At 38.2% G+C, this 26,437-nt stretch overlaps 1 protein-coding gene and 1 long non-coding RNA gene across 5 annotated transcripts in view; one reads left to right on the top strand and one right to left on the bottom strand.

Moving 5' to 3' along the window:
- The first annotated feature begins 6 nt into the window (after positions 1 to 6).
- On the top strand, positions 7 to 26,437 carry FLVCR1 (feline leukemia virus subgroup C cellular receptor 1). Of its 2 annotated transcripts, XM_014538785.1 has the most exons (11): positions 7 to 461; positions 6,412 to 6,556; positions 11,498 to 11,638; positions 14,916 to 14,983; positions 15,919 to 16,022; positions 18,039 to 18,149; positions 18,826 to 18,931; positions 19,145 to 19,256; positions 23,602 to 23,669; positions 23,839 to 23,926; positions 26,400 to 26,437. In XM_014538785.1, the coding sequence occupies exons 1-10, from the start codon at positions 78 to 80 to the stop codon at positions 23,911 to 23,913; spliced, it is 1,314 nt and encodes a 437-aa protein (XP_014394271.1). In that variant the 5' UTR covers positions 7 to 77; the 3' UTR covers positions 23,914 to 23,926; positions 26,400 to 26,437. The 2 variants fall into 2 exon arrangements, with proteins under 2 accessions (XP_014394271.1, XP_014394270.1); XM_014538784.1 differs by lacking the exon at positions 26,400 to 26,437 and having other exon boundaries at positions 23,839 to 24,969.
- Positions 18,943 to 26,437, bottom strand: part of LOC106725916 — a 35,242-nt gene continuing 27,747 nt past the window's right edge. For 2 of the 3 annotated variants that reach the window (XR_001361922.1, XR_001361924.1), the window contains exon 3: positions 23,263 to 23,618. This is a non-coding gene — a long non-coding RNA (uncharacterized LOC106725916). Of the gene's footprint in view, positions 19,041 to 23,262; positions 23,619 to 26,437 lie in introns of those variants that run through there. The other variant, XR_001361923.1, reaches the window with a different exon arrangement.

Below are 26,437 nucleotides of genomic sequence, written 5' to 3'. Positions count from 1 at the left end.
CCGAGGGCTCCCCGGCGCCCCGGACGGCGCTCTCCGCGCGGCGCTTTGCGGTGCTCCTGATCTTCAGCCTGTACTCGATGGTCAACGCCTTTCAGTGGATCCAGTACAGCATCATCAGCAACGTCTTCGAGGGCTTCTACGGCGTCTCCTCACTGCACATCAACTGGCTGTCCATGGTGTACATGCTGGCGTACGTGCCCCTCATCTTCCCAGCTACCTGGCTGCTGGACACCAAGGGCCTGCGCCTCACCGCCCTGCTGGGCTCCGGCCTCAACTGCCTGGGCGCCTGGGTCAAGTGCGGCAGCGTGCAGCAGCACCTGTTCTGGGTCACCATGCTGGGCCAGGCCCTGTGCTCCGTGGCCCAGGTGTTCATCCTGGGCTTGCCCTCCCGCATCGCCTCGGTGTGGTTTGGGCCCAAAGAGGTGTCCACAGCTTGTTCCACCGCCGTGCTCGGCAATCAGGTAAGGTACTAGGGTTGATAGATGAGAATCGGATGCTTAAAGGACCAGATAAAGTGATAGGCCATGTGAGCTAGGCATACGGATGGACCTTCCGGAGGCTTGTCTAATAAAGGGATAGGAGTCAGCCTTGGCTTAAAGGGGGATTTTGGTCTCTTTGTAAGGAAAAGACTTTGAAAAAACAGGTTAAAGTGAGCACCTGATCACTTTGCTTTGAGAATTACCTGTAAAATAATTAACTGAAATGGCTCCTATGTGCCTGGCATCATAGCAGACTTGGCAGTGCAGTAATGAATGAGACTTGGGTAGGTATTATTTTTGTCACCCCTGTCAGTGTATTTGCAAAAGAGGTATTGGATTCTGGGAAGTCTGTTCCATTTGAGTGGTCAATGTGAATAGCCCTGTTTAGTTTTATATAGTAGCAGCCTGCAGAGTGCTTGGTACATAACACTTATCCATGACTGCTAAATAGATGTTCTAGAGATAAAAATCTCACAAAATTCCTGAGTCCAATGACCAATTTTTAACGGTAAGAAAATGAAGATAAATCACAGATCTTGGAACCCATTGTAAAAGGGTGGCTTACATTGCTAAGTCTCCATTAAGGTGCTTGTTAGTCTTTTCTTACACCATAGGTCCCAATTCCATTAGCATGACTAGGTAGAATGTGTGGTTTTTTAAAATTGCAGATTGATTCTCTTATAACTTAAATTTTGCATATGGAGTTCTATACTTTATGTAAATTGTATTGAGTGTTCATTAGCTTGAGGAGAATCTAGTTAAAAATCTGTACACCAAGAACTTCACATCTCTCTGTACTACATGTAGCAATATATGTAGTTATGTAACAAAAGAATGTTACTTCTGCCCTAGCTGGTTTGGCTCAGTGTGGATAGAGCGTCGGCCTGCGGACTGAAGGGTCCTGGGTTCAATTCCAGTCATGGGCACATGCCTGGGTTGCAGGCTCAATCCCCAGTGGGGATCGTGCAGGAGGCAGCCAATCAATGATTCTCTCTCATCATCGATGTTTCTCTCTCTTCCTCTCTGAAATAAAAATATATATATTAAAAAAAACACTAATAAAAAAAAGTTACTTCCAATCCAATACTTGTTTCAAGATCACAGTAAGATTTATTTAAAATCCATTTAAAAAAGACAAACTCTACATGCTTTATATTTATTTCCTTTCTCTAAAAGTGCAGAAGGGGTAGCTTGAACTATAGTTGTTTTGTATCCAAAATATTTTATGACCAATATTTTAGTTGTTTGCTTCTGCATGCTTGGATAGGAACTGTTTACTTAATGTATTGTACATTTACATGCCCTAACCGGTTTGGCTCAGTGGAAGAGCCCCGGCCTGCGGACTGAAGGGTCCCAGGTTCGATTCCGGTCAAGGGCATGTACCTTGGTTGCGGGCACATCCCCAGTAGGGGGTGTGCAGGAGGCAGCTGATCGATGTTTCTCTCTTATCGATGTTTCTAACTCTCTATCCCTCTCCCATCCTCTCTGTAAAAAACCAATAAAATATATTTAAAAAAATATTTTACATTTACAAAATTATATTCAAGATTAAGACTTCATTGAGCATGACAAATATTATCAACTCCATAGCCATGGATTATCTATTTCATGGATAATAAATGGAAATGTCTTCTCATAGGTAGATTTCCCTCTAACCATCAGCACATCTCTGGGCCTTCTTCCTATATCTCCCTGGGTGTTCTCATCCTTCCTTGACTCCAGTAGCTCATGACCCCCATGTGTGCAACTTCAGCCTAGATTATGGAGTGATCATTTATAATAATATACAACATTATTCAGCACTCATTAAAACCTGGCACCATATTAAGTCCTTTACTTGCATGTGTCATTTAATTTAGTAATGTAAGGTAGGAACTATGATTCTCCCCAATTTATAGATACAGAAATTGAGTCTTGAAGGGACGAAATTATTTCCTGAAAGTCACATAGCTAATTAGTGCCAACATTCACACTCAAGTCTGTCTGACCCCTGAATTCTAGATTTAAATTAACCATCTAATATTGCCAGGTCTCTAACCTGAGAGAACCTTTCAAAACATATCAAGCCATTGCCCTGCTTTGAACTTGCCAATGATTTCCCATAGTACTTAAAATCTAAACTCTACTTTGAATTATACAACCTTACTAATATGTCTTATTTGGTTCCTTAAACAATACTAAACTTGCATTTTGCATAAGCACCTTTGCAGAAGCATTCCCTCTGCCTGGGATGTTCTTCCTGCTTAGGATGACATTATTACATCCTTATTGTCACTGAGTTCTCAGTTTAAATTCATTTTAAATATCACTCAGTGGCAATTCTTGACAATCCCATTTAGAGTTGTCCAATCATTCTCTTATTACATAATTATACTTTAATTCTCTATGTAGTGCTTATCACTGTCTGGTATATTTATATATTTGTATATTAACCATTCTTTATTACTCACTTCCCATCCCTACCATCAGATTGTAAATTTCATGAAAATAGGCACAAGGTCTGAATGTACACACTTGTATCACCAGCATTTGTTACAATGCCTGGCACATCGTAGAGTCTCCATAAAAACTGCTTGACTATACGGATAAGTTTCAGATTCATAGATACTGGCCAGCTGGATTTGGCCACTTGGATATCCCATACGACCCCACCAACCAAAACTGACTTTGCCTCCTAGCTCTTTTCTCTTCATTTCTACTGCCACTGTCTTAGCTTTGGCTGCCTGCAGCCGTCACCTAGAGAGCTTGCTAACCGACCTTTCCATCCGCAGCTCTTGCTCTCTTCCCTCTATTCTCCACATCCATCCAGTGTGGTCTTTCTAATAGCTCTGTCTGGGCACTCCCCTGCAGCGGCTTCCATTGCCCTTCGGATAAAATTCAAACGGTCTAAGATGACTTTTTATATGCCTCTCTGGTCCCAAGATTATAGCCAGGGGTATAGCAAGGTCACCAAGAATAACTTGGAGGTTGTGGTTGCCAAGGACTTCTTTTAAAGTTTTCAAATCTGACCGAGAACTCTGACATTTAGAAGAAGAAAGAATTCAAACTATTGTGACAATGTCTGACGTTCCAGCTCAACCTCCTGCCAATTCCTCAGCTTCACCTCTCTCCACACCCCCATCCATCCTCACATGCCTACTCTTTCTCTGCTCTGAGGGAAACTGTGTGCTCTACTCACAGTTTCTCACAAGGTCATGCTCTCTCTTCCCTTTGTACATGATGTCCCCTTGTCTGGGAACATTTCTACTTCACTTGGCTAACTCCAGTTTCTTTTCTTTCTTTCTTTTTTAAAAAAATATATTTTTGTTCATTTCAGAGAGGAAGGGAGAGGGAGAGAGAGAAACACCAACGACGAGGGAATCATTGATTCACTGCCTCCTGCACGCCCCCTACTGGGGATCGAGCCTGCAACCCGGGCATGTGCCCTTGACCTGAACTGAACCTGGGACTCTTCAGTCCGCAGGCTGACGCTCTATCCACCGACCCAAACCGGCTAAGGCTAACTCCAGTTCCTTAATCAGATCTTTGCTCCTCCAGAAACTTTTCCTGAACTCCAAGTCTATATAAGGTGCTCCTCCGAAGTACTCTCTTATCTAGGGTAACCCTCAGTTTGCCTGGGACAGTACACCTGTTGTCCAGTATAATTACTCCCGGAGTCCCTTTCACTCTGAGTAGTATTCTTGTTTGGATCATAAATTACTTGATCTTCCCAGTCTTATCACCTACCTCTCCATTATAATACTATACTTACTACTCTCTTGTAATTACCTGTTTAGTTATCTCTATCTAGCATTTTGTAAGGGAGCAAATGAAATATTTGGTAAATGTTATCTCTGCCTCCTTTTTTTAATACTCACCTGAGGATATGTGTATTGATTTTAAAAATGAACCACTTTTGGCTCTTTTAAAAGAAAATGATTTTAGAGAGAGAGGAAGAGGGAGAGAGAAACATCAATGTAAAAGAGAAACATCAACCGATTGCCTCCCATATGCACCCGATGAGAATCGAACCCACAACCTGAGTATGTGCTCTGACTAGGAATTGAACTGGCAACCACACCAACCAGGGCTGTTTATTGATTTGAGAGAGAGAGGAGGGGGTGGAGAGAGAGAAATATCCATGTGAGGGAGAAACATTGATCAGTTACCTCCCTCACCCAAAGAATCTAATATTTCCTTCCATTGAGCCTCCTTTAGTACTTTGATTTTATTTCTCGTTCTATGATTATCATACTCAGCCTTATATTTTCCTTACTGATGTGAAGTTCACATAACATAAAATAAACCATTTTAACGTGAGCAGCTTAGTGGCGTCTGATACATTCACAATGTTGTGCAATCATCACCTCTGTCTAGTTCCAAAACATTCTCATCCATCCTCAAATAGCCAATACCTACTTCACAGTCACTCTCATTTCCCCATTCCTTTTGCCCCTAGCATCCACTAATTTGCTTTTTCTCTCTGTATTGATCTATTCTACATATTTCATATAAATGGAGTCATACCATATGTGACCTTCTGTGCCTGGCTTCTTTCACTTAGCCTATTTTCAAAGTTCATCCATGTTTTTAGCATGTATCAATACTTCATTTTATGGCTGAATATTTCATTGTATGGATATACCACATTTTGGTTTATCCATTCATCCACTGATGGGCATTTGTGTTGTTTCTACCTTTTGGCTATTGTGACTAGGGTTGCTATAATATTCATATACAGTAGTCAATATTTGTTTGAAAACCTGGCTAAATAGCTAGGAATGGAATTGCTGGGTTACATGGTAATTCTGTCTCACTTGTTAAGGAACTGCCAAACTTTTCCACAGTGACCACTTCATTTTACAATCCCACTAGCAGTGTACAGAGTTCCATTTTTTCCACATCTTGCCAACATTTCTTATTTTCCCACTTATTTTCTATTTTAGTGGATATGAAGTAGTATCTCATTGTGGCTTTGATGTGCAATTCCCTAATACAGTGATGGCGAACCTTTTGAGCTCGGCGTGTCAGCATTTTGAAAAACCCTAACTTAACTCTGGTGCCGTGTCACATATAGAAATTTTTTGATATTTGCAGCCATAGTAAAACAAAGACTTATATTTTTGATATTTATTTTATATATTTAAATGCCATTTAACCAAAAAAATGAGTTTGCGTGTCACCTCTGACACACGTGTCATAGGTTCGCCATCACTGCCCTAATGACTAATGATATTGAGCATTTTTTTTTCACGTGCATATTGCACATTTGTGTAGCTTCTTTTTTTTTTTTTAATATATTTTATTGATTTTTTACAGAGAGGAAGGGAGAGAGATAGAGAGTTAGAAACATCGATCAGCTGCCTCCTGCACATCTCCTACTGGGGATGTGCCCGCAACCCAGGTACATGCCCTTGACCGGAATCGAACCTGGGACCTTTCAGTCCGCAGGCCGACGCTCTATCCACTGAGCCAAACCGGTTTCGGCTGTGTAGCTTCTTTAGAGAAATGTCTATTCAAGTCCTTTGCCCACTTTTGAATTGGGATGTTTGTCTTTTTGTTGTCGAATCATAAGAGTTCTCTATGTATTCTGGATAGTAGACCCTTATCAAATATATAATTTACAGATATTTTTTCCCATCCTATAGGAAAAAATGTTGTATTTTCGCAATCTTATTTTGCATATTCTTATTCCCTTTTTTATTGTAAGCATCAAACTTTAGAGCAGCATTATTTAGGTTACAGGAGCTCAGTGAATGCTTGTTGATAGGGAAGAGATCTGTCAGCAATTCCTCTTTAATGGTACCATTGTAAAAAGACATTAGAACGTGGTGCTTTAGAGTTCACAAAAGCACCTCACGTACACTAGCTGTCCTCATTGTGTTGTATTAATTGGCAGTACGTACTTCTTTCTCTTCTGAGATAGCTGTTAACAGGACTGTTTATTTTACAGCTTGGAACTGCAGTTGGCTTTTTGCTACCACCAGTGTTGGTGCCCAACACAGTGAACAACACGGATCTTTTGGCTTATAATATCAGTACCATGTTTTATGGAACATCAGCCATCGCCACACTTTTATTTATTTTAACAATAATTGGTAAGTGAATTATTTTCCCTAGAGCTTAAGTAGATAAATGCATGACAAACGTATGAAAAGAAAAATAACCAACCCTAAACGTTGTTATTACTATCGCAAATGCCATTTGCTTGTTTCATTCTTGCCTTAACGCTATCTTGCTCAGGTAACGAATGTTACAGCTCTAGGGCTATGTATGGTCCATCTATTTTAATACTGTAAAGGGTTTGAAGACTAATTCATCTCACTTGCCTCCCTACTAACTTTTCTTTCCTGATAACTGTTGGTTTCAAACATTAACTGCCTCCTCCTTGCATATTCCTCTACATGTTCTGCATCTTCCGCTAACCTAGCCAGGGACAAGTTCTTGTCAATGCTTTGATATGATGCAGAAAGGCTACAGTCTTCCTTTTAATGTAAGTCCTTCTGAGGATCCTCAATGTAATAATTGATTGGATCTGAAAATGTTGACCAGTGAATGACCCTGGGCAGTGGCAAGCTGTTCAGCAGAATTTCAAACTGTGGCAACTATCTACTTGCTAGGCCACGCCAGCACAGTTCTGCTGCCACCCTCCGTCACTGAGTCCTCTCGCCGGGGCCTGTGTCTTGAAGCAGTCAGTCAAAGTCAGCTGCAAGCAGCCATCATCAGTTTGGAAGAAGGTTTGGGAAGGTCTGCTTTTTAAAGTTTATTTTTAATGGGAAACAAGTTTGATATCAGGGAAAGGGCTAGGTAAGGTTTATTTAAGTAACATACCTGCTAACCTAACTATAATACTGCCCTTTAGGCGCTCAGTATATCTTAATGTGAGAGGAAGGGCACTTTAAAGATAAAAGGCCATCTTTTAATCATTAAAATTTACGATTAAATTGGGGTTTTTCATTTATATATTAATTTTTACCATGGCTATAATAGTAACGAAAAATTCAAGTTTTATGATCTCCAAATATGAAATCCTCAATGTTCAATGAAAGGTATGCTGAAGACGATAGAAGGTTTTGATAGAGACTGCCTTCATAGATGAACTTCAGGTATAGGAAGCTCGGCCACATATTTAATTTCCCTTAAGATAATGAACAAAATATTTTCTTGGTAGCATAAGGAATATTCTGACATATCCAGTCTACTTATGGTTGGTTTTTGTGTTTCAGTTAGTGAGTGGCATATTTGTTGTGTGCAGACTACTGAAAAAGGACAAATTATCCCTGTACTATTTTAGCAGTTTAACAAAGGTTTAAAATAAATCTATATATCTTTAATATATATATATTTTATTGTCTAAAGTTTTGCTTAGGTCTCAAAGAAATCTATATTTTTAAAAAGCAAACTCTTAAGTATATTTTTGATAGCCATATTTGATTTGCTAGATGAAATATAGTTCATATGCATTTTGCATTCATGAGTCTTCTATTAGCAACAGGGATTATTACAATATAAAATTCTCTTTCCTTCGATTGCTTATGAATCTTCACATAAATTCTGGTTTTCCTTTTCTTTATTGTTTTCAAATTGTATCTTTGGAAGAAGTGAGAGTAATAGATTGTATATGAGATATCTATAGATATGAAATTACATATGTACACATATGTGCTTAAACATATATAATGAGATGCTACAAATATAAGATTTTTATCTGTTAAGGGAGAAGGCCAAAAAAATATAACAACCCCACAATAATCAGTGTGACCATGGGTATATCACCCTGTGCTATTTGAGAATTTAAGAGAGAACTATTTATGTACATAATTACTTATTTATGTACTCATAGTTTATAGTAGACAGTGAAAATAGAAATGGGGGTGGGGGAATGTAAAACATGGACTGGAAATGGAATAGGAAAAAAAGGGCTTACTGTCAAGTTTTGCTTGGTGACCAGTCTTATGATATCAAGCCTAGTGTAAAAGCAAAACTATACACAGTTGTGATGTGAATGTCTTAGGTTGAAAATTGTGACATTTAAATTAAAATTTTAATTTGAATAAATTAAATATGTATCCAAATATTTGCTGTTGAGGAAAATTTGGGTTATTTAAAAAGTCCTTAATTACTCAAAGGTCCTAAGTTACTAAGAGACAATCCTACTTTCTTCTAAATTCTACCCATAAATACTTTGGAAGCACAGCCTAAATTATTTTATAATTTAAGTTTTTAGCAACGTGACATAACTAAATTGGTCTTTAGCAGTCTTCCTAAAATACTGTCTTGAGGGTTCATGCCATGTAACTCTCTTACCCTCCCTCACAGAGCTTGAGTATAATCCATCTGGCGTTTCTAAATTAACCCAAGCCCTACACTAAATTTACACTACTACCCCCTTCTTATTGGGAGAACTCTATTACGGCCTCTAACATTTGATTGCTTGATATGTATCAAACATGCGTAAAGGCACACTATATGCTTATCTCATTTAATTAATTAATTGTTTTACTGGCACAAGTTTTTGGTGGGGAAAAGAGAAGAAGGGGGTAAGAAGGCAGTTGTTTTTCAGTTTCAAAAGATAAGGAAAAAGCCATCTTTCATCCTCTGAAAATGCAGTACAGGGTCACAGACCAATGGTTTTTTGTTCCTTTTTCTTTCCTTCATATAGACTTAAACCCAACTTTATTATATTGTGTAGCTGGTAGATACACGCCTGATTTTGTTCCAGAGGGCAACTGACTGCCTGAAATGAAAAGATCACATTTCTATTCAGAAAATAAATCTAGTGGATTTAAAGACTATCAAGAATCGTTTTTATTTTGCATTTGAGTTCAGATCTGAGCCAGTTAGACTCATTTTACCATAGTAAATAAAAACCGAAGAAAATTAAGATTCAGTAAATATTCATGACTACCTTGTAAGCATTTTTGCACTCTGAAACTTTGCTTTACAACTGTGTGAGTTCTGTATGACCAATATTAATAAAAAAGATATTTCCTATCTTAACTAGGACCCTTTCAGGAAAGGACAACAGACTTCCTCAACAGTGCAAGGAGCAGATAGGGTGAAAGGAAGCGGAGAAATTGCAGCAACTTAAACATTTATGTCTACCAGTCCTCCAATGTAAGGATATTACAAAGTAAATATGTATGAGATATGTCTCCTCTTGAATTAGTTGTAAGACCTGTAAAACTAGAAGTCTGTTTTAGTTATATCATAGTTAATTATGTTTTGGTGAGTAAAGAACTTTAAGTTTTTAATTTTTAGCAGCAAACAGGAGAATTAAAGAATTGCAGTATTATATGGAAGCTTTAAGGATCATTTCTTTTGCAGTGATTTTCCCAGCTGGCTGGGTATTGATAGCATTTGGAGAATTTTTTTTTTAATTTAAGTTCTTCATTGTTTAAAGTATTACATAAATCTCCTTTTCCCCCCATTGACCTCTCCCCAGGCGCCCCCAACCCCCAGAGAGTTTTGTGTTTAATACAGATTCACAGGTTCTGTTCTGGAGGTTCTGATTCATTGAGTCTTGGATAGTCTCATAAAATCTGTATTATTTTAAGTTTTCTACGTGATTATGATTGACAGCCAGGTCCATCAGATCTAGCCCACTTTTAAAAAATATATATATTTTATTGATTTTTTATAGAGAGTTAGAAACATTAATGAGAGAGAAACATCGATCAGCTGCCTCCTGCACACTCCCCACTGGGGATGTGCCCGCAACCAAGGTACATGCCCTTGACCGGAATCGAACCTGGGACTCTTCAGTCCACAGGCTGACGCTCTATTCACTGAGCCAAACCGGTTAGGGCGATCTAGCCCACTTTTAAACAACAAGGCAGGCCTTCATTGTTGGAAGAAATAGCCACTATTAAAAAAGAGAGCGAGAAAGAAGTTCTGGTCTTTTAGAAAATATTACTTTTTTTCTAATCTTTACTCTCTTTCATTGATTCTAAAATGTATACTTTTATCAAGAAATCTCTGAAATCAAAATGCTTTTAATAATTAATGGCATCTAAGATGAATAAGTTCCACATTATGCCCATACTTAACAATACCATATTGTGAACTTAAAATTTGTTACGAGCGTACATTTCGTGTTGCGTTCTTTTCACAATTAAAAAAAAAATCGATGGCCTATAACATTGGTGCCAACTGAGACATGATTATGTGAAAACCTTCTATTGATACCTAGCAAGATCATTGCATGCCAGCATCAGACCATCTTAGATTTCAATGAAATACAGTATTTTCCACTTTATTTTGGTTTAAATTTTTGAGTCAGTACTAAGACTAGATTTTGATTTCTGATGTACCAGATTTTAGCGATACTGGAAGAAATAGCCAATATCTAGCCAAACCCTACAGAAATCTCTCCCTAGCCATCTGTTGCAGAAAGTTAGTAGATCCTTCCCTGCCCAGCAAAAGGGCAGTCTCTTTTGAGACTGTGAAATCTGTCCCTAACTCCATAGAAATGGGCGGTGCTATGACTTATAGAATCAGAAACCATCACACTTTTCTGTCTCTCAGCTCTACCCCTAGATTGCCCATACGTAGCTAGAGTGAGTCAGCAAGCAGTACCCCTGAATCCACCTGGACCTTTTCACTTCTAGAGGTGGGATTGGATAGATGATAACACTTATGCCAGATTTCAGAAGAAATAGTTACTAACTCAAGACAATCCTCTAGAAGTTCAATAATATATTGGCTTGCTCCTACCTGATGTTACCTCTAACTACAAATTGAACTAAAGTTAGAAATAGAATTGTTGAATACTTAATAAAGATTACTCTTGCTTAACTAAAACTGGAATAACCAGTGGGCAAATTTGTAATGTATTGCTAATGGTTTTGCAGTTTTGAATGGGCCAAATCTCTGAGTTTTAGTCAGTTTCAATGCCAAACTAGTCATCACTTAGAAGTCAGTGAAAAATGAAAAGCCTTACTCTTGGACTTTCACTGCCTCTTTGAATGTAAACTGAATTTAGTCACCTCACTAAGGAAGATGCATTTATTTCATGACCTTTTCATATACGTTTCCAGCATTCAAAGAAAAACCTCGCTATCCACCAAGTCGGGCTCAAGCAGCCATTCAAGACAGTCCCCCTACAGAGTACTCCTATAAGAACTCAATAATGAACCTGTTTAAAAACATGCCTTTTGTCCTTCTATTGATCACATATGGTAAGTGGTTTCCTTTTATCTTCTTTGATGTCTCTATAAACCTTTGAGCATTGTAGATTCTTTCCATTTAATCTAGCGGTTTGAGCTTTCATTAGTGCAGTAGGGTTGTTAACTCTATAAAAGTAATGATAGCATAGTCATAAACTTAAATGAAAAAAGCAAAAACTTTAGGGTGGATTTTCTTACATGTTTTTAAAATAAATGAATAGACCTGGAGTAGAGAAGCAGTGCCTTCTTTTGTGAGTTCCATGGGTACTTTAGATGCTTTCTGAACTACAGTTAGGACTGCTGTAACCATGTGGGAAATGGCATCAACATTGTCTTGTTTGGCCCTGTGCAGACTAGAGTCTATCCTGACTTCTCGATCAAAACTAGACATTAAGGAGGTCACCTTGACCAGTTATAACTTAAAGGAAATTCTCACCCTCCCAGATCTTTCCGGATAGCTGACAGATACTCATCTTAACTCTGTGGCTTTAACTGCAGTTTATTCTTTGTTTCTTACATTAGCACAGTTATATTCACCACCAACACGTCCTATATCTGTCTTACTTGCCTTCATAAATCATTTACTTTTGTTTACATTATTGGGGGAGTACACACCCTAGTATATAATTGTTTTACAGGTTATAACAAATTATGCCCTGACCTAAACTCTTACCCTTTTATCAGGATTAATTCCTTTTTCTTTTCTTTCTTTTTTTTTTTTTTTTAATCTAATGAATTCCGGAATCTAAAACTTCTGACTAGGAAGTAGAGTGGTTCACTATTATCTCTTAGAGCAAATTCATTTCTTTAGCCTGTCATTTAAGGTGGCTTCTTTCCTATGCCCTTTTATCATTCGCCGTTTCCCAATACAAAATTCTCTTTCAGCCAAATTTATAACCAACCTCCTGTCACAGACATATACAAGCACACACACAAGTATGCCTCCACATGCTTATATACTGTTCATTCTAGTCTCTGTGACTTTGTGCCATTAGTTCTTATACCTGAAATGTGCAAGCAGTTCTACAACAGCTAGCTTAACAGTTACCTCACTGTTGTTAATTTTATTTCACCAGTAGTTATCAGATATCAACAGTAGTGCCATAGATGCTGTGTGAGCTAGGAAGAAGCATGATACAGATATGATTTCTGTTCTGAAATAATTATAATCCAATGGGAAGATAATAGAAACATCTGAAAAGTAAACAACAGTGTAAGAGATGTTTATCAAAAGGTAATAAGTTGTACAGCAAGTGCATGCTAAAGGCACATGCTTTCATGATTACTAAAGCAGAAAATGGGAAATGTCACCTTTGCTCACATTTAAAGTCTATGGCCATGCCACTAAATGCCTGGAAAGAGAAAATCTGGAATATTTGTCAAGAGCTCTAATGACTAGAACATTATGCAGATATAAAAATGTGATGTTTGGCAGAAGAGAAACTATATAGTAAATTGCCCTGAGATCACTGATTACCCATACAGGAAAAGCAGAGTAAAATTAGGTCTCTACGTCATACCATACACAAAAATGAATTGTAATAAATTAAAGACAAAGGGTAAACATCAGAACTTTAAAGTTTTAGAAGGAAGTATAGGAAACCACATTAGTATTCTTAAAAGAATTTCTTAATGCAAAAAGTACAAACTTGAAAGAAAAAGATTGATAAAGATGATTGTATCAAAATAATGGTCTTTTCTAAAAAGCATCAGTAAAATGTGAAAAGACATAGATTCTGAGAAAAATGCCTGCAATGTATATAACCAACAGAGGCTTAGTACCTACAATATAAAAGTAACTCTATTGATCAATAAGAAAAGAGCAAGCAATCCAAGGAAACGGGAAAGCATTTATGTGTTTGTATGTGTGTAGTGCTCATATGTATGCTCAACCTTACTAATAGCCAAGGAAATGCCAGTCAAAACCAGAGCAAAGTATACCGGTAATATCACTCAAATTGCCTCTCCCTATAATTTTTTAAAAATTTAGTGAAAACAGGTTTGGCAAGAATGTGGAGTAAAGGAATTCTGCTGGTAGTGTAAACTGATGCAACCATTTCAAAGAGCAATTTGGCCTTATCCAGAAAGTAGTCCTACTCCTAGGTATATACTTAGAGAAGCCCTTACACATAAGAACAAACACAGAATAATCATTACAATATTGTATTAGTGAAAAACTGGAAAACATTTTCCTATCATAATCTCTAGTAAGTTAGGTGTTAATTGATCAGTGTTTGTTGACAGGATAAGAGATACATAAATTGCAGTGTATCCACACACGGACTATTACACAGCAGAGAAAGCAAATGAACAGAACTAAAAATATCAGCACTGATAAATATCAAAACCATAATATTGTGAGATGAGAACAACTTGCAATGGATACAAATAATATATTATTTATATAAAGTTTAAATACACACAAAATTCTAATTGTAGTTTATGAATACACATAAATAGCTAAAATAATTATAACATCTAAAATGATAACTCCCAAGATCGGGATCAGGGTTATCTCTGAGAAATAATAAGAGAAAAGGGTAAGATTAGCTAAGGTCTAAAAAATGAATCTGAAGCAAAGATGGTCAAGTGTTAATGTTCGACAAAGCTGGGTGAAGAGTAAGAGTGTTTGTCAGATTATTCTCTGTACTGTTTTGTATGCTTGAAATAAAGAGAAAGAGAGAAATAATAATAAAGAGAAAGAGAGAAATAATAACCTTAAGTTTCAACCAGGTTAAGAGACTTACCTAAAGCCACACATTATGTGCAAGGAAACACCAGGATTCAAACCTAGTCATATGCTTCCTGATAACCAGCTGTTTTATTTCTCTCTTTTAAAGTATTCTTTAATTAATATTGTCTTACTAATTGCCTTGTCAGTCTTGATGCAGGGGTGAGATCTCTGAAGCAGGGATTGTGCCTTATGCTTTAACATTCATTAGTTCAAGTACACTGTGGGTGCTCAGTAAGCAATCCGTTGCTTCATTGCCATATACATTGTTATGTTGCTTCATTGCCATATACATTGTTTTGCGTGGGGCTATGATTCATGGTCAGTATATCAGAATCTAAATAGTGATAAATGGTGTAATGACAGAATTTTCCTATCATATTCTCTAGTAAGTTAGGTGTTCATTGATCAGCTCACATCCTGAAATGGCAAGAGTTCTTAATTTTCTCTGTCAACTGAGAAATATATTGTATTTTCACAATTGTCACAGAGAACTCCATAGCACTTTATGAACTGGTAATGGTACATTTACTTATAGCTTTCTGCTTATTATTATAGGTATCATGACTGGAGCATTTTATTCAGTCTCAACATTATTAAATCAAATGATACTGACGTATTATAAGGTAAGCTTCTGCCGATATTGTGTTGCATGCTTGGCCAAGGATTTTCCTTTAGCAGTAGAATTGCTGTTTGCATGATCATAAGAGTAACGATTTATGACCTTGTTGCTGTAAAAGATTTATATTTGTTTCAATTGAGAATACATTTTTTAAAATATATTTTTTATTGATTTCAGAGAGGAAGGGAGAGGGAGAGAGAGATAGAAACATCAATGATGAGAGAGAATCATTGATCAGCTGCCTCCTGCACGCCCCCTACTGGGAATCGAGCCCACAACTTGGGCATGTGCCCTTGACTGGAATCAAACCTGGGCCCCTTCAGACCACAGGCAGACTATCCACTGAGCCAAACCAGTTAGGGCGCAATTGAGAATACATTTAATCTAATTTATAAAACACACAAAATGAAAAGCAGAAAGTTGTTATTGCTTTGACAATGCCTACCTTTTTAAAATTACTATTCTTTTTTAAAGAAATAGTGTGACTGGTTATATGGAAAAAGACAAAAAAACATTTTAAGGGAAACCAACACAAATATGAAGAAGTAAATATCAAGCCCTGACCTCTCTTTGCTTCTGAAAGGAGAAAGCAGTTGTAATATGTAAAAGCTGTCAGATTAACCTCCTTTTCAGGCATCGGTGACTTACTTAGGAATTCTAACAAAAATCACTGTACTTCTAATTATGGAGGATCAAGAAAATTCCCCTTTTTGATTTCTCCATATTTTAGGGTTTTTTTCTGGTTTGAAAATAGAATGTCCTTTATAATATGCTTTACCTTCCCCCGCTCCCATCCTAAAATACAGACCAAGTCTTCCTATTATGTGGTATGCTTAATTCTATCTGATTATTTCCATTGACTATGTGAAGGTATGGGAATGTGAAGGATGCATTAGAATTAGAAGTGTGTGATTAACTTCTTATGAAAATTCTTTTAAGGGAGAAGAGGAGAATGCTGGGAGGATTGGGCTAACACTGGTGATCGCTGGAATGGTGGGCTCCATTCTCTGTGGCTTATGGCTGGATTATACCAAAACATACAAGTAAGCGAAGGTAGATAGATGTATGGTGTTCATTTGGTTTTAAAGAAAACTTTGCTTTTTAGTTTAAAAAAATAAAAAAAGTGTTATTACTACAAGACTTGGATTCTAGGCACTCTTGGGTTCCCTTCGCTTCTGAATGTTTCTGTAGTTTACATATTGTCCAATTTTGTGGGTCATATTTATTTAAAGTTTGAGAACTTGGATACATTATGAACTGTTCTCCTCCAATAATACTCATGCATACCACTTCTTTAAAAAAGTCCTTTCTGAGAAACACTTAACTCTGACAGAAGTTTTATGCTGCTTTTTTCTCATGTTGTGAGCTTAAAAACAAGCAAAATGTTGTTCTTTCCTACCAGAAAATTATTATTATTGAGCATAAGGATTTTTTTGGTAAAAAAAGTTTGACTACAGTGTCCCCAGCTATAGCACCACTTAACTATAATATAATACATAATATGAAAACACTTTATTAATTGTACATCTATATGGAATCGGCAAAATGATAATACAAAAGGAAAAGCGGGTAATACCAACTGGGAGACTGAGAAAGGGGTTTCAGAGGCAGCATCTTTTGCTCTGAGCCTTAAAGAAATAGCTACAGTTTTTAACAGGCAGAAACTTTCCATTTGCTTGGGAGGAATACATGGATGAATGAATGAAGGAAAGTGAGGTGAATAAATGGGATAAATAAAATATGGAACTGTGTCCTGTCCACTTTCAAGGCCCAAAATATGTTTAATACCATTATCTAACCCAGTGGTTCCCAACCTTTTTTTGGCCATGTCCCACCTAAGCATCTCTAAATCCTGATGCCCCCCTGTGACATATAATTTTTATTATTCAAAAAGTGAACTCCTATTCACAAGGAGGAAGCCTAAAAGGCCATTCACTTGGTCTAAACAAGCTTCCAAAGAACATGGCATCCATGAAAGAGAAAAATAAAAGAACGAAAGGACAGTTGAAGTACTGAGCAAGAAATCACTAAGAAATTGTTAAAAAAAAATAATATGAAGTGATATAAAAAAAAACAAATAAAGTTTCAAAACATATAATAGAGAACTGAAATGCATAAATATGTCACAATATATATTTATATTCTGTATATGAGGCCCCCACAACCATAAGAAATGCAAAAAATTCAGTTAATAACTCATTCTCACATTGCCCCCCTTAAAAATCAAATTGCCCCTCTGTGGGGCATGTGCCCCACCTTGGGAACCATTGATCTAACCCCTTTCAAATTACCTCTGATCTTGAATTCTCCAAGATACTTCTCCCATAATTTAAGATAGCACTTGCTACAGCTTCATTATTATGAAATGGTAGCTAGAGTGAAACCCATTAAATTTATAGATGAAGGGATCTTATGTAAGGGATTAAACTTATTAATAATTTTGGTCCATTATATAATTAAAAAACTTGATAGGCATAGCAATGTGTTCTCTGTTGCCCTGGCTGTCTTCTCAAGTTAGCTAGGAATTGTAGCAAGCAATATATAGTCCCTGTTCTTACGACACTTGTGGTCTAAATGGGGAAAACAAGTCAGTCACATAAAAAAAATTAAATAATAATAATACAGACTAAAATAGATGTCATAAGTCCAATAGACATCAAGTACCAATTATTTGGATAGTAAAATGATAAGAAATTTAGAAAAAGAAACAATGTTGTAAGCTTCAATGGTTAGGAAAGGCATTTTGGAAGAGGTAGAATTTAACCCAAGTCTTGAAATATGGATAGGGAACCATCCCATTTGGAGACATAAAAATGATGTTATCCATATGAATATTCCTTCCTGTACTAGCATTAGATGTGGTGTGGGTTTTGTTGTCTGCTGTTGTTGAAATTTAAGCTTTGAAGTCCATGCTTTGGTGGAAATATTTTCCATAGATAAGGGAAACCTAATCTTGAAAACCAAAGTATTTATTACTGTGTGGACAGAGCAATGGCTAACCACATGATGATTATGCGCTTCGGATATAATACTAACAATTTTGTTTTGTTTTGTTTTAGACAGACTACTCTGGTAGTTTACATTTTGTCTTTTTTGGGAATGGTTATATTTACTTTCACACTGGACCTTGAATACATTATCATCGTGTTTGTTACTGGAGGGGTGCTTGGGTAAGTATCAAAAGGTGATTAGGAGGAATAATAGCATGATGTTATGATTCTGAAATATTACTACTGTGGGTTTTATTTTATATTAAATGTATTCTTATTGATTTTAGAGAGAGAGGAAGGAAGAGGGGGAGAGAGAGAAAACCATCCATCGGTTGCCTCCTGCAGGTGCCCTGACCTGGGATCAAAATTGCAACCTTGGTGTGTGCCCTGATCGGGAATCGAAGTGGTGACCTTTCGGTGCACAGGACGACGCTCAACCAACAGCCACAGCGGCTAGGGCTACTGTGGTTTTTTAATTTTTAAAGTTCATCCAAGGGTTCTTTAACATTTTAAACTTTAAAAGATTCATCCTGTGCACATACATGTGTAATACTTCAGAAATATAAAAAAATAGTTTTAAATTGGATTTTTTTTGGTATTTGTAGGTGAAAGTGGATATGCCTTACTTAGTCCAAGTAACTTTATTTTTCTCAGAAAAATACTAGACATTGTTTTGCTTCTCAGTTCTTGTGATCTTGGGGGTCAGTGGATGCACAATAAAAGTGCCTTACTTTCACATACCAACTTCAAGACATTCCCTTATCTGATCATTCGAATGGGCCTGAGAGGTAGAATGACTGCCTCTGTGTGACATTGCCCTTCTGCTAATCCTGTAATTCTGGGTGCATTTTCCTAGTTTCTTCATGACTGGTTACCTCCCCTTGGGCTTTGAGTTTGCTGTGGAAATCACGTACCCTGAGTCTGAAGGTACTTCATCCGGTCTTCTCAATGCTGCTGCACAGGTAAGCCTCTGACTTCCCTTCCACCTGAGATGACTGGTTTTCCGAATATTCCGGCGGATGATGAGTTTGACCCTAGTTTTTGTTTTTAAAATTCCACCTTTTAATGATTCTAGAAGTCAAATCAAGTGAGTAAAAGCGTTAAGAAAATTCTGGGGAAAATGTTGTACTTATTTTTCAAAAGCAAATTTGATGAAAATAATTATTTTATTTTAGATTTTTGGAATTCTGTTCACCCTGGCTCAAGGAAAGCTCACATCAGACTATGATCCGAGGGCAGGAAACATATTCCTCTGCGCTTGGATGTTTGTAGGCATCATTTTCACAGGTAAATCAGGCTATTTTTCTGGCAAAAGTACTTGTATCAGATTGTCCTTATGTTTAATTTTCACGTATACTGATTCTGACTGGCTTGGCAGAACTCAAGACAAAAATGAGATAGAAAGCAGGCCATAATTTGTTTTCTTCCAATGATACGAAGCTGTTAATTTATCTTTCAGGTTTCAGATTCAATACAATCACTCTGCACAGAAAACAAAACTGTTGCAACAAGAGTCAGTAGACAAGCGACTTCACCTTTCAAATCCTCCTTTCCTCGTTTATGCAATAGGGTATTTAAAAGCCTGCCTTCGAGGGTTGTTATGAGGATCAGTGGAGGTGTCTGGCACCTAGGACAAGCCTAATCATGTTAGCTATTACTACAATGTGGTGGTGGTGTAAGAAGTCAAATGGTGGCGATAGAAATAGCATTTGGCATGGTTGACCAGTTCTTACACTTCTTGGGTGTAATCAGAAGAGCCCTAGCAGGATAGTGGGTAGTGCCCCACCTCCAGAGAAAGAGCGAGATAAAGAACTTGGATCCATGCTTTGTCCAGACATACAGTGTAAAATTGGATTCAGAAGCAACGCATGTCCAAGTAGTGCTCTCTGGTCCATACTGGCTTCTACTGTTATTTCACTTGCTCATTTCTTTCTGCCGCCCTTTACCAACACAAGAGACAGAATCTATCCGGAAGATGGGAAGCAAGGCTTTCTTCTTATGTTTATTGAATACCTGATCATTCTTTTTGAATCCCCCAACATGAAATCTTACCAGTGGTAAACATTTATTTCGGAAATACACAACCACCTAAGATCACTGTCGTTCATTCGTTATGTTAAAGAGCGTGAGTGTCCCCCGTGCCCACCAAGGAAAACATCCCAAGGAGCATGAGAGATCTTCTCTCCGTCATATATTGTCAGTTTTGCTCAAATAAACTCATAAAAATTCTCTAAAAACGAAACAAAAAGCCAAAAAAAAAAGCACATCCTGCTATGAGGGAGTTTTCCCACATTTTCTTCAGTTAGTAATATAAAACATACAAAATGTTGAGGCAAGTAATACTTTAACTGCCTTAACTACTGATCTGTCATAAATAATTCCATGTTGACTCTTAATTTCCAAGGAAAGTAACATATGTCTATCAAATAGTGTTATTATTATTTTTTAATATATTTTTATTAATTTCAGAGAGGAAAGGAGAGGGAGAGAAACATCAATGATGAGAGAGAGATCAATCATCGATCGGCTGCCCCCTACTAGGGATCAAGCCCGAAACCCAGGCACGTGCCCCTGACTGGAATCGAACTGGGACTCCTCAGTCCGCAGGCCCACGTTTTATCCACTGAGCCAAACCGCCTAGGGCGTTACTGTGTTTTTTTAAAATATATTTTTGTTGATTTCAGAGAGAGGACAGGAGAGGGAGAGAGAGAAACATCAGTGATGAGAGAGAATCATTGATAGGCTGCCTCCTGTACACCCGCTACTGGGGATCGAGCCTGAAACCCTGCACCAGGAATCAAACAGGGATTTCCTGGTTCATAGGTCAACGCTCAACCACTGAGCAACACTGTCTGTGCTGTTATTGTTGAACTTTTGAAAAAGGGAGCTGTTTTGAACTCTGTTTTCACATTATTTTTATAATCAGATTCATAAATGTCAATTCAAACAAATCAAGTCTAGAAAATTGATTAAGTGAAAAAAGAACTTTGAAAATGTTTTACGTTGATGCTTCTCCCATCTAAAAATGCTAAGTAATTTCTTGCACATGTTGAGAATTTTACTGGAGGGAGTGTGATGGATTCACTTGTATAGACAGGAAAGAGGGCTGGGAAGTCCTGAGGTGTGATGAAGGTGGTACCTTTTCTTTTTACATTTCTTCCCCTGGAATTGCTGGGAGTTCTTGCTTTGACATAGGAATTAGCATTTGAATGCAGTTCCTGTAAAGCACGTTATTTGTCCACAGCCCATCTGCATCCATTGAAAAAAGTGGGTGATAATGCCATTCATAGTGTTTGTAAATTCTACAATTAGTAGTAATGATAAAATACACATTTTCTCCATATTAAAAAAAATAAGTGAGTAGCCTCTTTGATTTGGCAAATTGTACAACATTGTAGAGCTGATCAGTCAATGGCAATCATGGCTGCAATTTAAAGCTTAGTGTTTTAATATCTAAACTGCTTTTAAATATGATCTCATTGCACAACATCACCAGTTTCTTCAAAGTCATTTACATGTGTACAATTAGCTCAGCATAAATATCTGAATTTCTAAACTGTTGGTATCAGCAATGGAGCAGAAGTATAAGAGAGAATGTGGATTTCAAAGGACGCCTTAGACTAACTTTTATGACACCAATTTTACTTTATTTTATGACTGACCAGAGTAGTGAACTACCCACCAGCTTTTATCTTCTTTGCTTATTTCACACTTTCCTTGAGCAGTTAGTCTAAGTGGATTAACTACCACTTACACTAGTAACTCCAAATCTGTGTCTCTAGACCCTTATCTCTTTTACATCCAATCATAGATTTATCTTCAGACCTGGATGTTCTGTGGGCATCTCAGCCTGTCCAGGACTGAACTTACCATCTTCTCATCACACATATTCCTCTTGTATTTTTAGTTTCAATGACTAGGACCACCATCTATTCATTCGGTTTCAATGACTAGGACCACCATCTATTCATTCAGTTGCCCAAACGAGAAAACTTAAGTCACCCACTTTTTTCTTTCTGTCCTCCCTATGTTTTTTATATTCTTTGTAGGTGTGTTATTGAGCATTTTAGTGACTCTTTCTACCTGCTTTGTGTCCATTTTTCATATTCTATCAAAGCAACAAGTCTTACGGTTCTATTCTCAAATATCTCTGAAACTTGTCCCTTTATCTCCATTTCTCACATATGCATGCTTCACCATGCCTCTCTCAGCAGGATTAAAACCTCTTAACTGACCTTCCTGTCTCTAATCTTGTTGCCAATAATGATCCTCCTTGCAACTGCCAGACTGAGCTCCTTGAGTTATCAGTCCCAAAGTTTGTGCGTGTCCCCGAAGCTTCAAAAGGCCAATATTAAAAATTTCAGAGCTTGGAGTAAGGAAAGGTTCATTTGATCAAGAAGGCACCACCAGCTTGAGAAGATGAGGGTGCCGTAGACATTCCTCAAATCCATCTTAAGAGAGCCCAGAATTCAGGCTTCTTTTATGTCAAGGGAAAAATAAGTGAGGAAAGGAGGGAGGGCAAGATGTGATTGAGGACTCCAGATATCTGGGTGCCAACAGGGATCCAGGGAAGAGGGTAAATCTCTAAATCTCTTTGTTCCTGGTCCACTGATGTTGACCCCTACTAGTCTGAGCCTGCTCTTAAGGCTCCTGCAAATCTTTGATAATCAGTCATAATTTTGTACATACTTTCCTACCTCCTCTGAGAGGCACCCCCTGGCAAGGGCTATTCTTTCAACAACTCAAGCCTCAAGCAGCATTCCTCTAATGATTAGCATATCTACAGCAGGAGCCATGTGCCTAAAAGCCTTGGGGAAAATGCAGGCTAGAATTAAGATAGAGTCAGAGAGATTGAGAGAGCATTTCACTCTATTACAGCCCTGATAACATCCTCCCCTCTCAGATGCAGTGTAAACTCTTTACACGGTGTCCACAATACCTACCAACCCAGCCTCGTATCCTGCCATCTCCCTCAATGATCCCTGGCTACCTCTAGTGCCAAGAATAGGCCTCTTCCTGTCCCAATAGCTTTGCATATGCTGTAATCTGCCCGCCCAGAATGCCTTCCTCTGTCCTCTCATATGTTTGACAAGTTCCTACTCATTGTTCAAGTTTCAATTCAAATGTGTCTCCTCTGGCAAGCCTTCCCTGATTTCCTTTGCCTAACATAGGCATCCCCTCCTCCCCCCACCCCACCTCCATGCTCCCATGACACCTTATACAACCCTGAATTGTTGCAGTTCATTATATAGTGCCTACGGGCATCTCCCCCTCCCCCCCACCCCACCTCCCTGCTCCCATGACACCTTATACAACCCTGAATTATTGCAGTTCATATACAGTGCCTACTTGTCAATATCTCCCTACATGGGAAGGTGCTTTAGGGAAAGAACTGCACTGTTCATCTTTGTATCTTGTTTCCTGGCATCTTGTATTTCCTCACTAATGAATGACTTGCTAATTAAGTCAATGGCTTAGAGAGGTACTATTACTTTTTCAGACCACAAGGATGCTATTGAATATTATGGCACTGTGGTGGGCTAAATTTGACAAGATCAAAAAAGACTTTGCACTACTTAGAGAAAGTACAATGCTACTTACTCTGCGGTAACTGTTGGTGCTTCTGTTTCAGCATTAATCAAGTCTGATCTGAGAAGACACAATATAAACACAGGAATTACAAACGGCGATATTAAAGCTGTAAGTAATAAATACTTCTATGATTATACTATTGAGAAATGTGTGCATGGAAGAAGTGTGAAGCCAATCTATTCCTCAGCTCGTTCTTTATCCCTGAGCCGATTGCTGATCTCGCATAATGCATGTGCCAAATGTTATAAACTTTCTCATCTTCTGATTCTTTCCACAGGTGCCAGTTGATAGTCCCACAGATGAAGAATCAAAAACTGTTATGATGTCCAAGCAGTCAGAACCAGCAATTTGAGCTGAAAGGAAAAGTTAGTATCATGTGATATTTGAGCTGTAAGGCTTGGTTCATAGGTTATGAGAAATGGACACTTACTTGAAAATTACTGTATGGCTCCTACATGCAGTCACTGTTTTGCTTAATTGTTAACTGAAGCAATATTTTGCTTACATCCTTTTAACACTACCATTATTTAACGAGTGTCCCATTTTTAGTCTTCTATCATCTATCTCAAAGTAAGCTTCTTGATATTTATTTTTCAAAAGTCAATGTTTTTCTTTTTTGTGGAAAGTGGAAGCTTACATGGCTTTCTAAAATGATCGTGTGGAGGTCTAATCCCTTTAAGTCACAGAAGAGGATGTGCAATTTATACGTAAAAATACCCAATAGGACCAAGTGTCCTATTGGCTCCCTTTCCAGCTGTCAAACCCCCTGAGTGTGAGTACAGTGTAGCGACAGGACACTTCAGTCCACCGAAGGGCAGTGCTGGGATGCTACTTCCAGACAACTACTACGGTTTCCCGTTTCTTACATTCTTGTTACAAAGCGCTTTGTAACAGGTACTGACATTGACCATAAAACCATTCAGTGTACAAACTGAACCCACCCATGACTTTGGTCTTATGTTCTAGTTCAGCTCAGGAGCCAGACACAGGCTCAGCATCTTGACTTCTCTGCTCTGCCTTCTTATCATGGGAGAAATGGTAACCTATATTTTTTCACTCCGGTTTGAAATAGAAACGTTTTGTACCCACTGGCTTTTTTACTCGCTTTTTTTTTTTTCTTCAATATATACCTTTCTAGTAAGAAAATGTCATCATATGTGTAACTGGCTTTTCCATGATTTCTTGTATCACATCGTATACTTTTGCCTTGAAGATCCCTAAGATAAGGAAATCTGTGCTCAGCCTGGGTGGTCCGATTTAGTGGAGACCGCTTAAAAAATGCTGTCTAGCCCTGGGCTGGTGTGGCTCGGTTTGTTGGAGCATCGCCTCATGCGCTGAAAGGTGGTGGGTTCAATTCCCAGTCAGGGCTACTCAGGTTTCAGTTCGATCCCCAGTTGGAGTGAGTACGGGAAGCAACTGATCAATGTTTCTCTCTCTCTCCCCTTCCTCTCTAAAATCAATAAAAAGGGCATGTCCTCAGGTGAGGATTTTAAAAAATGCTATCTATGCTAGTGTCATTTTTAAAAAATATATTTTATTGACTTTTTTACAGAGAGGAAGGGAGTTAGAAACGTCAATGAGAGAGAACCATTGATCAGCTGCCTCCTGCACACCTCCTACTGGGGATGTGCCTGCAACCAAGGTACATGCCCTTGACTGGAATCGAACCTGGGACCTTTCAGTCTGCAGGCCGACACTCTATCCACTGAGCCAAACCAGTTAGGGCTCCAGTATCATTTTAAAAAATTTTTTATTTTTATTGATTTTAGAGAGGGAGGGAGAGAGAGATAGAAACATCAATGATGAGAGCAATGATGAGAGAGAATCATTGATCAGCTGCCTCCTGCACGCTCCCTTATTGGGGATTAAGCCTGAAACTCGGGCATGTGCCCTTGATGGGAATTGAACCCGGGACCCTTCCATTCACAGGCCAATGCTATAGCCAAACAGGTAGGGCTCTCCAGTGTCATTTTTTATGACTATTCTCCTTTGAGAAATACGGTACCCAGGCATGTGCTGCCTCGATTTGTCAAGAGAGTGGGTCTTGTCTTCACCACTCTACAGTCTCCATACTGTAGGAACAGTCGGCGCTTTCACACGCTCAGGGGAAGCAGCATAGGACCAAATGTGTTTCCACAGTGCCTACCTCTGCGTTTTGTTTACAGTGAGAATTTAGATGTTGTTCACATCCTGACTCTCTAAACTGATAAGGGAATATCCTCCTCAGAGTAATGACATTTAACAGCCGTGATATTTATATTATGTCCACACAAACAAGAAAAGCCAACCCGCTGTACCCTTGATACCCTTGAAGTGAATTAGCAGCTCTGATCCGAGCATCACGTATGCATCGCTTTATACTAGAACGATTACATCGTCTGTAATCAACCGATTATGTAGAATCTTACCCAGAGGCTGTGTCACCAGAACAATTCGGCTGGGAGCCAGGAACTCCAGGTCCTGGATCTGTTTCTAGCTGTCCCTTCATCCATATAATGAATGTATTCAATTTGATCTCAAAGATCTTTTAAAAAGTCATCATGGGGTGGACCAAATCATGGTACCACAGGAACTTAACTAAAATATAGCTGAGACATTCCCTGGGCAATTGGATAAACAACTATGGTTGCTACTTTGTGGATACGGGGATTTAAAATCTGTCTTTAGCCTTTTTATTCAGTTGGTGAGAGCTCTGGCAGAATATGCTGACCCGTTAACTTCCTTAGCTATTTACATCAAGATTTCATGGCCCCAAATATATTCTAAGGTCCCTCCTCTGAGTGATTGTTGTTGTTTATTTGTTTGTTTGTTTTTTAAATATATTTTTATTGATTTCAGAGAGGAAGGGAGAGGGAGAGAGAGGGATAGAAACATCA

This window comes from Myotis brandtii, unplaced genomic scaffold (genome assembly GCF_000412655.1).
Source record: "Myotis brandtii unplaced genomic scaffold, ASM41265v1 scaffold197, whole genome shotgun sequence".
Lineage (NCBI taxonomy): Eukaryota > Metazoa > Chordata > Mammalia > Chiroptera > Vespertilionidae > Myotis > Myotis brandtii.
This window is presented reverse-complemented; position numbering and strand designations above follow the sequence as displayed.

Coding starts and splice junctions, on each gene's coding strand:
- FLVCR1 (XM_014538785.1), top strand. CDS start 78: ATGGTCAACGCCTTTCAGTGGATCCAGTACAGCATCATCAGCAACGTC. Junction 18,150..18,825: donor GTTACTGGAGGGGTGCTTGG/GTAAGTATCAAA, acceptor GCATTTTCCTAG/TTTCTTCATGACTGGTTACC. Junction 23,670..23,838: donor CAAACGGCGATATTAAAGCT/GTAAGTAATAAA, acceptor TTCTTTCCACAG/GTGCCAGTTGATAGTCCCAC.